The sequence below is a fragment of the Oryctolagus cuniculus genome, chromosome 9 (genome assembly GCF_051225735.1).
Source record: "Oryctolagus cuniculus isolate XC-2025 breed Fujian yellow rabbit chromosome 9, ASM5122573v1, whole genome shotgun sequence".
Classification (NCBI taxonomy): Eukaryota; Metazoa; Chordata; class Mammalia; order Lagomorpha; family Leporidae; genus Oryctolagus; species Oryctolagus cuniculus.
The window spans coordinates 68,033,765-68,045,845 of record NC_142875.1 but is presented as its reverse complement, the minus strand read 5'-3'; the positions used below and the strand labels follow the sequence as shown (position 1 = coordinate 68,045,845).

Sequence of the window (12,081 nt, the reverse complement as noted above, 5' to 3'; positions counted from 1 at the left end):
TGTGGACATCTGGGTAGTGAACCAGTGACTGGAAAATCTCTCTGTCTTGCCCCTCTTCTCTGTACCTCTGCCTTTCAAATGAAGAAACAAATTCTTTTTTTTTTTAAAGGAAATAAAACTTTATCTTCCACTAAGGAGAAGCAAATTCCTGTGAAATCAGCAATGCTTCCAGATGATGTGAACTCTTGGTTATTACCTAAGTCCCTATGAGTGACTGAGGTCTTAAATCTTTTTTAAAAAATATTATTTTGTTTATTTGAAAGAGTCATAGAGAGGAGAGACAGTGAGATATTCCAGCTACTCATTCACTCCCCAAATGCCTGCAATGGCTAGGGCTATTCCAGGCAGAAGCCAGAAGCCAGTGACTTCATCTGGATCTGCCATGTGGGTGGCAAAAACTCAAGTAATTTGGCTATCATCTACTTCTTTTGCAGGTGTATTATGAGGAAGCTGTATTGGAATAGGAATAGGTGAGGCTCAAACTGTAAGTCTGATACCAGTGCTGCAACTGGCAGCTCCATCCATTGCACCACAACACCAGTCCCAACGGCTTTTCTACTTTTCAGCATTTTCTTTGAATTCAAATTTACTTTAGGCATGCATCACTCCACTCCACCTAGATTTCCAATTCTCAAGTCTCTCCATCACCTTCCTGCCTTCATACAGATTTCACTTTCCTTCATATAACATACAGTCATACAGCTGCAGGCTTGAGTCATGGGAAACCTCCAAAAGGAGGTTGGGTTTGGGCGACCAGCCTCACATAGTGACGGAGTTCTGGAGGATGAGAGACACCTCCAGGTTCCATTAGCTCTGATCATTTCTGCTAAGAATGTCTCTGTTGCTTGTCCATTACTTCCTCCTTTTTTCTCCCCATAGATTTCTTTCTTTCTATGGCTCACTGTAGTATAGATCATAAATGGAAAACTTTAGACAGTATTGTAAGGAATTGGATGCTACTAACAATAACAAACACACCAAGCAGTAAACATCCCATTCATGATTTATGCCTCTTTTACTCAATTAGATCTAATAAATATACTTGAATTTATTTACAGATCCTATAGTGAAAAGGTTTAGATAGTGTCAAATAGAGTCTATGTTGCTAAGGATACTCCTCACAGTGAATATTACATATCCTGACCTCTCTTTCTTTTCATGGCCTTTGTCTACATTGTGTGTGTGTCTGTGTGTGTGTTTGCGTGTGTGCATGCTGTGAACAGAAGTTTGTGTAAAAATGTGTATCTATTGATGTGTGTACATAAAAGATTTGTACAGATCACTTCAAAAATTTCATGAAGAATGTACATTATATTCTAATTCCATTTTCCATTAACCATTTCAAGGCCTCAAATATGCATGTCTGTATTTACATACATGTACATATGTATACACAAAGGAGGGCATGTCAAAGGTCTGTAGAAGGGGCCAGCACTGTGGCCCACTGGGTTAAAGTCCTGGCCTGAAGTACCGACATCCCATATGGGCGCTGGTTCTAGTTCTGGCTGCTCCTCTTCCCATACAGCTCTCTGCTATGGCCTGGGAAAGCAGTAGAAGATGGCCCAGATCCTTGGGCCCCTCCACCCATGTGGGAGACCTGGAAGAAACTTCTGGCTCCTTTCTTCAGATTGGTGCAGCTCCAGCCATTGTGGCCATCTGGGGAGTGAATCAGTGGATGGAAGACCTCTTTGTCTCTACCTCTCTCTGTAACTCTGTCTTTCAAATAAATAAAATAAATCTTTTACGAAAGAGTCTGTAAAAGACATATCCATGATGACTGCATCAAGATGCTCCACTGACTTCTGCCCTACAAACAACTAAAGGAACTGGTAGATAGCTACATCTTGTGGTGATTGTTCAAAGGAGGACACTAGAATTCAGCAAGGTGGGATCAGAATCCTATAAATACAGGAAAAATTAATGAAAGAATATGTTGCTGTGGATTCATTCTGAGAGGAGGAGCGTAGTGGGGGCAAGAGGCATGCAGTCACCACACAGACCCCGGGAGTCAGGACAAAGCAGGCCAGAGGCGAGCAGCCTGCAGACTCGTTTATTTCAGTTGGCAGCTGCTTATGTAGCCAAGGCAGCCAATCTGATCAAGGGGTGGTTTATGCCCTAACCAATCACAGCCTGTTGCCAGGCAGTATCCAAAGCCATTCAACTGCAGCCTGTTGCCAGGCAGGCTCTGCTGCTAGTGGCCATCTTGGCATGGCCCTCATTCCATCACATTTCCACCTATTCGTTTATTTTTTGAGCAATGGGCGGCATGATTCTTGGCCATACCATTGTTGACCCTGTTTCCTTGGGGTCTCTGTACGTGGCTATGCCTATCTTAGGTTGTCCCCCAGGGGATCTTACCCGTCTTTGACTAACCAGCCCTCAAAATGGGAGACCACAGGAGTGCTTGCTCAGATGGGGTAGGAATGAGGAGCAATGGTAATCAGGAATGGCATGACTGCACGCAGGCTGTGGGCCATTTGAGTGGCTGACCAGAGCTAGTGGAGTATAAAGCAGTAGTGGATGTGGCTATGGGCAGTTCCTCAGGGCAAGATGATAGGACAGGTGTGCCTGCTAAAAAGGAGGACTCTCAGTCTTGTTCAGCTGGTTCTGGTTGACAGTTGCAGGTTGATGTTTCTGGCTGGTACCCAAATAGGCATGTCCCACATGGTATATGTCTCATTCTCTCCTAGACTGTAGGGTTTCTGATAAGTCAGCTGTGAGTCTAATTGGAGATCCTATGAAAGTAATCTGGCATTTCTCTCATGCACATTTTAGAATCTTTTCTTTATGTTTTACTTCAAAAGTTTGACTACAGTGTTTACTGGTGAAAATCTTTTCTGGTCACATCTATTAAGAGTTTTATGTGCTTCCTGTACTTGGCCATCCCTTTCATTCTCCAAATTGGGGAAGTTGTATGTAATTTGTTCAATAAAAAGGTCTTCTAATCCATTCTCTCTTTCCACACCTTCTAAAACTGTTAAGACCCATACATTGAGTCCTTTGATAGTATCCCATAAATATCCAACACTGGTTTTAATTTTTCTGATTTCTTCTTTTTTTGGTCTGACTGTAAAATTTCTAGAGACTTGTCTTCTTTTTCTTTTTCTTTTATTTTTTTTGACAGGCAGAGTGGACAGTGAGAGAGAGAGACAGAGAGAAAGGTCTTCCTTTGCCGTTGGTTCACCCTCCAATGGCCGCCGCGGCCGGCGCGCTGCGGCCGGCGCACCGCGCTGATCCGATGGCAGGAGCCAGGAGCCAGGTGCTTTTCCTGGTCTCCCATGGGGTGCAGGGCCCAAGCACCTGGGCCATCCTCCACTGCACTCCCTGGCCACAGCAGAGGGCTGGCCTGGAAGAGGGGCAACGGGGACAGAATCCGGCGCCCCGACCGGGACTAGAACCCGGTGTGCCGGCGCCGCTAGGCGGAGGATTAGCCTAGTGAGCCGCGGCGCCGGCCTAGAGACTTGTCTTCTAACTCAGATATTATTTCTTCTGCCTCACCGAGTCTGGTTAAAGTTTTCCACATTTATTATTTGATCTATTGAATTCTTAATTTATAAAATTTCATTTTGATTCCCCTTTAATTTCATGGGAAAATTTTCATTCATATCACATAAAGATTACTGTAATTCCTGAATTTGCCTCTGGTTACTTCTAAGTAATCCTATAATCAATTTCTTAAAATTAGTTACTGGCATTTCATTAAACTTTTCCTCTTCAGATTCTGGTATTGATGTGTTTTTATTGTGTGTGTGTGTGTGTTCCTTTGGGGGAGGGTCATGTAGTCTATGTTTGTTTCTTGAATTTCTGCAATTATTTTTAAGCATTTTTGGAGATATCTGTAGTTTTGTTTTCCTCTTGATGGGTTTTATCTTTGGACTATGCCTCTATGGCTTAGTGAAGTCTCTGCTCTTTCAGAGGTGTATGAAGGGTATTAACAGAGAGCTCTGTTCAGTGTTGCAAGGTGAGGGGAATGTCCAAGGTCACAACCAAGTTGGACATGCTAAAAGCCCTCTTTTTTTATTATTATAGGTGAGGGTTTGATCGGCTCTACTGGTATAGTCTCAGACTGAACTCCTCTCCTCCAAGGCAATGCCTTGGGTGCTATCCCTAGTGGGGCAGTATTCATCCATGCTGCCACAAGAACCACACAAAGTATCAATGCCATCTTCAATGTGAGCACAGATCTCTCAGCAATGGCCCTCCCAAGGCAATCAGGGAGCCTGGGGTGTGTGTAGCTTCCCACAGCAACTGCCCAGAGACCCAGCCACACCTGTGCCCTCCTACACAGCCACAATTTTTCACTGTCCCTGAACACAAGGCTCCCACAGTCATGGGCACCCAGCCCCTTGTCAATTCTCCCAGCCAGACTCAGGACGTCTCCTCTCAGGTGGCTACTGGTTGAATGGACACAAGCTGGTGCAGCAATTACCTATGTCAAAATGGCACCTACCCTCTCTCAGCTAGTTACAGGATGCCATTGTAAGGTGGCCAGGAGGAGAGAGAAACAGGCCCCTTTGTTTTTATTTAGAATGGTAGGTACACTGTCCCTCACAGGGCTCCAAGCCAGACTCATGCCAGGCTCTACTCAAAGCTTTGTGGCTCTCACCTCACTCTCCAAAGCTGTCGCTGAGGCTCTTGGCTGCTGGGGTCCTGTGTTGTGTCTGTATTTATGCTGCATGTCCACACCCTCTACTTAGATCTACAGCATCCTTCTAACTTATATGGAGTTCCCACTGCAGTTTTCTTCTTAACTGTTCCCTGAGATTTCACTCTCTCTCTCTCTCTCTCTTTTTTTTTTTTTTTTTTTTTTAACTATCTTGCCCTTGACTAGAGCAGTAATTTCCATTCCCATTCTACCATCTTGGAGTCCCTTGGATGTCTCTTTTAAAATATATGCTTTGGAATGATTTTCTTCCAGGCTGTGAAATCCTTTCTCATTCTCTTAACTGTCTTTTGGAGAGAAGTTTAAAAATTTGATGAAGCCTAATTTGCCAATTTTTAATTTGTGGATAGTGTTTTTGGGGTTGTGTCTAGAAAACTTTGCTTAACACAGGCCATAGAGTATTCTCCTGAAATTTGATTGATTTTTAGATTTACATTTATTTTTCTGGGTTTTGGTATGATGAGACTTATATACTGAAGTTATTTTTCCAATCAATAATCCTCTATTTTTTGAAAACACTACTCTGTGTGGCTGACTTCTCTTTCCATCTCTGTTGGCTATTTGTGTAGGTATATACCTTGATTTTTGATTCTTTATTATTCTTTTGATTGTTTAATTGATTTATTTTTACTTCAGTCTGTCCTATACTGTTTTGTTTATATGAAACTTGTTTTGAAACGTGTTTTCAATATCAACTCATGTTTGCCCTCCAACTTTGTTCTGTTTTCAAAGTTGTTTGGTTTATGCTAATTCCTTTGTATTTCCACATGAATTTTAGAAACACTTGCCAATTCTACCAAAATTTTCTTGAAGCCTAATGGAATTTTTGATTGAGATTACATTGAATTTGTACACTCTTTTGAGGAAGAACTGATAAAGAACCAAAGTGACTCCATTTTAAAACAATAAAAAAAGCAGCCTCCGTTTCCCATAGCAGACCCGAGTCCTTGTAAAAGCAGGCATTCAGACATTCCGGAGATGTCAAAGCTTACCAGGGACAGCTAGTTTGGTAGGCCAAGGACAGCACAGTAGAGATTGCTAAACAAAGTAACTCCCTGTACCCGAAGTATCCCTACTGTATGTAACTCTTTTTTCCTGCTGATGTAGCCCTTTTTTTCCTTTAAAAACTCTCCCAAACAAAGACCGGGGCCTCACTCCTTCCTCTGCTGTGCCGGTTGGTTGGATGGGGTCCCTGTCGCGGCTTGTACTCCTGAATAAACCTTGCTTTTGCAGTTCGGTGTGATCGACTCTCTGGGGGTCTCTTCAGGGATCTAATGATCTGGGCACAACATATTTTTTGGTGCCCAACACTGACATCTTAACTGTATTGAGTCTTCCAAACCACGAAGAAGATAAAGCTAGTTTTTGAAGTATCTATGTATATAAGAATCCCCTCCATTATATACAAGAGAAAAAAAACAGATTGAATAATCTCTGCTTTGAGATTATTCTTCTGGAGTATTTGATGTTGGTATACTCTATCACCCAACTGTAAAACAAACAGCATTTGTCTTTAAAAAAATCTTTGCAGTCTGGGACCAAGTTCATTCCATTCTTTCCTCACAATGATCTCAGGACCACCAGAATCTGTGGTTGCCATGACATGGAATTTTTGTTCCTTCATTGGCATGTTCGCAGCCAAAGGCATAGGACATGGTGGTAAGGATCTCTGAGCAAGATCCCCCTATTCTATCCCCTACCTTCTCATTTTCATGAAAACAATGGAGGTGTATAGCTGGAGAAAAGGGAGGGAAGAGAGTGGGGACTGGCTCAGTCTTCAGGGCTCATAGATGGGAAGACAGCCTTGAGCCCAGTGATGAGAAGAGCACCATTCTCTACCCTCTGGGGGACCTCCCAAATCTCCCTTACCATCTGGGACCAGTGAACGACTAAGTCGATATTGGTTAAGTAGTAGTGACCTTGTTGCTGGCAAGCAATTGAGTAAAGATTTGACTTAACAAACTTGGATTTGGGAAAATTAAATACCAGAAAAAAATATATATATACACACACAAGAAAATATGAAAAAAGGGAAACAGGTATTCTGAAAGATAGTAGGAAAATAAACTTGAATCAAGATCTAAAAAAAGTTGGCTCCCTTTTAGGGGAATCTGCAGGAGTACCCAAGACCGAGACCTACTGTAATCTGTTGTTTCTAGCCTCTTCTGAGCCTTAGTAAGAAAGAGAAGATTCTTAGAAATCCCACTTTGCCTTGGCTGACCCTAGTTCACATCTAAAGATGTGACTCTACCGCATCTCTGTATCACCAGGTTGTAGACTGGGAGCTTGGGGATTTCTACCTCCTTTACCGATGAGTTGATATCCTCTCAGAAGTATGAAAGTTACAGGTGCCTGTGGCATAGGTCCAAAACTCAAAATTGATATTTATGCCCAAATTGGACTATTTATTTTTTTAAAAAATTATTTTTCTATTACTTTTTATTTTTCTCTCCTTGCTAAGAGTTTAGGGGCTTATGGCACAATTCTGGCTGCCTAAGTGTAGTCACTGGTTGTTTTTCCCTGGCAATGTGATCGGAAATGTCTTGTTTTCCAGTGACTTCCAATTTTCTTACACGACACAAAGCCACTGGGTGTAATGTTGAGGGATACATCTCTTTTTCTCACACATCTTTGATTTATTCTGCAGAATATTTCAGGATGGAAATATCATAAGTCACTATGATTATACAGACATTGAGATATAATAGATTTTGTTTCACTTTCTGCATTCTGTGTAGCAACTGGGTGATCTTAAAAGTGTGTATTCTGGGGCCAGTTCTGTGGCATATCAGGTAAAGCTGCTGCTCTGGCATAGCAGGTAAAGACAATGCCTGCAGTGCCAGCATCCCATTTGGGTGTATTTTGAATCCCAGCTGCTCCACTTCCGATCCAGATCCCTGCTAATGGCCTGAGAAAGCAGCCAAGGATGGCCCAAATGCTTGGGCTCCTGAATCCATGTGGGTGATCCAGAAGGTGTTGGCTCCTGGCTTCAGATCAGCCCAGCTCCAGCCATTGCAGCTATTTGGGGAGTGAACCAGCAGATAGAAGGTCTCACTCTCTCTGTCTCTCTGTTTCTCTCTATAACTGCCTTTCTAAGAAATTAAAAAAAATCTTTTAAAAACAACCAGCAAGTTTCAAAAATAAATGTACTGCAGGTAAACTTACATGTTGTTGAATATTCAAAAAAATTTTTTTCTTCTTTTGGAACTAAAATACCAAGCACAAATACAGAATGCGTGTTCCACATGAGTGATCAAATTACATGGTACTGTAGATTTCCTATGTTTATGGATTCAGTACCTTAGAAATGCTGATCCATTCCTAATAAGCTCTATGTGAGTCTTCCTAATTTGAAGGATATGAAAGGTGTCTAAAGACATGGGATATAAAATTCACAAGTGCTTTTACTTTTCTTAGATTTTGGATTGAATTTAACCGCATGGTGATATGAAGAGATTCAAAAAGAATCGTCAGTATCGCTGGTTCTCTCGAAAGAAAAATACTAATACGTAAGTGATATTATTCAAATATATTGAATCTTAAACATAACTTTCAACTTTAGTTAGTGTGATAGGCAATCTGCACATTCTTCCTTGCTAAATATAAACTGTATAGAGATGAAATTTGTCAAGCTCACAGAATAAAGACCTTGTTAATCTATGCCTGAAATGTCCTTAAAAACACTAGTTTTTAAGGTGGTTTTTTTTTTTTTTTTTGCTGTGATAACATGCATGTGCCAATCACTTTGTGCTTTTCCTATGGGAAATTTGGTTGCCCTACCAGAGGATGATGTATTCCGAAATGATAAGCTAGGTCCAACTCAGGAAACCATTCCACATAGAGGCCACCACAAGGGCTTCAGTTGTCTTGTCTTGATTAACACCTGAAATGTTGTTAATTACCACAGTAAAGGTCATGAATGTGTTTTTATTAGTGACACGGGGGCTTACAACTTAGCATGAAAATGCTAAAACTGTATGAACATTAAAATCTGTGGATCATCGCTTCTCGGCCTTTTGGCTAAGATCAAGTGTGTAAAATCTGTGGATCAGATGAATGTTTATACAGATTGCTCTGCCTTGTATAAGCACAATTTAAGAATCTGAGCAAGATCTGTAAGTGTATACCAGAGACTTGTCCTTTAGGTGGCTCTATCTGCAGCCATTTGTTTAAGAGAGTTTTTGCCTCCTGAATATTGGAAATATGTCCCATTTATTGTATGGATGTTTCATGCCCAGGTAGATTGGTGCCCCAAGAAAAATGATTGGCTGTCCTAGTCTGTCAGCTGGATCTGAGGGGTAACTTGAATATTAACCAGTTCTCTTCCTTAGTAGAACCTATCAGGAAAACCTGGTAATCATTCAATGGGGCTGCCTGCATCAAAAACTCATATTGCCACTTTTGGTAGTCTGAACTTTTTCCCTAAGGTGATTTATTGCTGTATCCCCAACACATCCCTTTGGTATTCCTGTTGAGAGATAGCAGATACCCATTGATATCTTTCTTTTTATAAAAGTCATTTTTTTCTAAAGTCCTATCAGCCATGCTTCAAGGACATCAGAAGACCAGATTAGAACTTGAAAGACTCCTTTCATGGACCCTCAGCCCTGGCAAAAATGATTGGAAAATCCAGACTATAGTCCTTCTTTCTAAACAGTCAAAGAACAACATAATAATCATGTCTGTCTGGTCTTAGAGTTTTGATCTATTGTTCAGAGTCAAAAACTGGTTTGCTAAAGGACAAATAAATAGCATTTAATATGCTGTTTCTTGTGGGGAGCAACTGAGACTAGACTAAGTTACTGGAATTAAGACTTATTCTATGCATCTGCTCTCCCACAATATGGCGCTGGGGAGGAGTAAACTTCTACACAGCTGCCTCTCACCAATTTGACTGATAAGCTGCAGGAGCTGATCCTGCTCCTGACTGGAGGAGAGCAGCGTGCTTGGCGTGTGGGCAGCAGAGTTGGGATTGGTGGAAGAGGACTATAAAGGAGGAGAGAGACAACATGCACCGGGAACATCTGAAGGAACACCTGTGCAGCCCCCAAGAGAGCCGGCCAGCAGTGTGCCGCTCCTCCGCGGAAGCGGGGGAAAGTGGCAGGGGGAGCCGCCCCTCCACGGAGGTGGAGGGGTCTGCAGCCAACCCGGGAAGGACCAGCAGCAAACCTGGGAAGGGCCGAGCAGACGAAAGAACAGCGCAGGGTCTGGTGTCGTTCCTCCGCGAATGGGGGAGCGACAGTTTCTGTAATGTGTTTCTTACATTTTTGTCAGAAAGAGGTTTGTGTTCAAATAAGTCAGGAACCACAGCATATTCTGGTCACCTTTTAGAGATGCAAAATATTTATAAGAGAAATGTGCTGAGGCTGGTGCTGCTGCACAGTGGGTTAAGTCCACCACCTGCAGCACTAGCATTGCGTATGGGTGCCAGTTCAAGTCCCAGCTGCCCCTCTTCTGATCCAGCATTCTTGCTAATGTGCCTGTGAAAGCAGCAGATGGTCCAAGTACTTGGGCCCCTGCATCCATGTGAAGGACCTAGATGAAGCACCTGGCTCCTGGCTTCAGGAGGAGTGTATACACAAACCAGTATGTACATAGAATGGCACATTTATCAGCACTAAAAATAAATGAACTGTGTAGCCATCAAAAAGCATGTCAACACTATGAATGCATGTGGCTAAATTAAAGAGGCCAATATGAAAAGGCTACTTACTATATGATTCTAACTATATGACAGTCTAGAAAGGTATAGAGACAGGAAAAATCATCAGTGGTTGCCAGGCATTGGTGGATGATTAAACAAATGAATCGGTAGGAGTCAGGGACTCTTTAGGGCAGGGAGATTTATTCTGTATGAGGCTGTAATGATGGACAATGACATGATGCATTTAGCAAAATCCATTGAACTGTGGAAAACAATGAATGAACCACAAGTATGGGTTTTAGTTAATAGATTAATATTAGTTGTAGCAAGTGAATCATAAGAATACATAAAGTGTTAGGAATAGAAGAAACTGTCTGAGATGGAATGAGTAAAATCGTATATAAGAACTTTTAGTACTTTAATTTTTCCACAAACAAATTTCCTCTAAAAAATAAGGTGTACTAGAAAAAAAAGTGCAATAAAAATAATCATTCTTGTGGGGAGCAAACTGGACTAGACTGAGTTACTGGAATTAAGACTTATTCTATGCATCTGCTCTCCCACAATATGGCGCTGGGAGAGAAGTAAACAGCTTCCGCACAGCTGCCTCCAGTTCAACCAATAAACTGTAGGACTTGCTCCTGATTGGAGAGCAGCGTACTCGGCGTGTGGGCAGCCGAGTTGGGATTGGCGGAGGAGGACTATAAAGGAGGAGAGAGACGGCATGTACCAGGAACATCTATGGGGAACATCTAAGGGAACCCGTGCAGCCCCCGAGAAGAGCCGGCCGGCGGTGTGCCGCTCCCCTGCGGAAGTGGGGAATGTGGCCAGGGGGAACTGCCCTTCCACGGAGGTGGAAGGGATAGTAGCCAACCCGGGAAGAACCAGCAGCAAACCCGGGGAGGGCCGAGCAGACGAAAGAACAGCGCAGGGTCCTGTGTCGTTCCTCCGCGAAGAGGGGGAGCGACAATTCTGATCTCATGCTCTGTTTTCAGTTTATAAAATCTTATAGTTTAGGTAGATGTTGACCTATGTTACTGGTTTCAGGCTAACCAAATAGCCACCAGGGACTAATTTTTGAAATTCAAACTGTAATTGTTCCAGCATTTCCCCCACCACTTTATTTGTAACCTTATGTGAACTTAATATCCATATGGATTTCCCTATCCCTACAGTGTCATATCCCTCTCATTTCCCAAATTTATATGACATTGACCAGAACAAGACAGAGAATAGAACATAAGGAAGAATGCTTCATCATCACATTGGTGCTTCCACTTGCTTTCTCCTATTTCTAGTAAATAATTACATTCACAAGGACACACACACACATACACAAGCACATATGGACACACACACCCTCACATACACACACAAGCATATTTGGAGGCAGGCTTACAGGTCTCACTGCCATGATCCTAAACTGTAGCTTTCGTTCCCATCATGTGTCCCTAGGCTTTCGCATGTATGACTTATTCTTTGTTCCCTGAAACTCCTGTCAGGAAAGAACATCATTTCTCCCAAATCATCTGATAGTAATCTTTGTGATATTTTTTCTTTTCACAGGGATGATAATCCATTGACAGACATTTTGGTGGTCCCTAGCCAGAATGTCAATAATAGGTGAGTTTGTTTTCTGTTATCTGCATGGGAAACCATTTTGGAGTTGTTATGACAACACACAACACACAGTTAATTTACAGCCTGTCAGAGTCTGTATGTAACCTGTTTGTGTTTTCTACCTAGATAAAAGAGTTGACCAGGTCAAACAATA

The 12,081-nt window shown here is 42.2% G+C and overlaps 1 protein-coding gene across 1 annotated transcript in view; it reads left to right on the top strand.

The window, feature by feature from the left end:
• The window catches only part of LOC108175444 (phosphatidylinositol 3,4,5-trisphosphate 3-phosphatase TPTE2), a 113,308-nt gene that overhangs the window by 20,971 nt on the left and 80,256 nt on the right, over window positions 1–12,081 (top strand). The window contains exon 4 of the mRNA XM_089303303.1: window positions 11,874–11,930. Coding sequence (XP_089159429.1) covers window positions 11,874–11,930 — 57 coding nt within the window. The remainder of the gene's footprint in view (window positions 1–11,873; window positions 11,931–12,081) is intronic.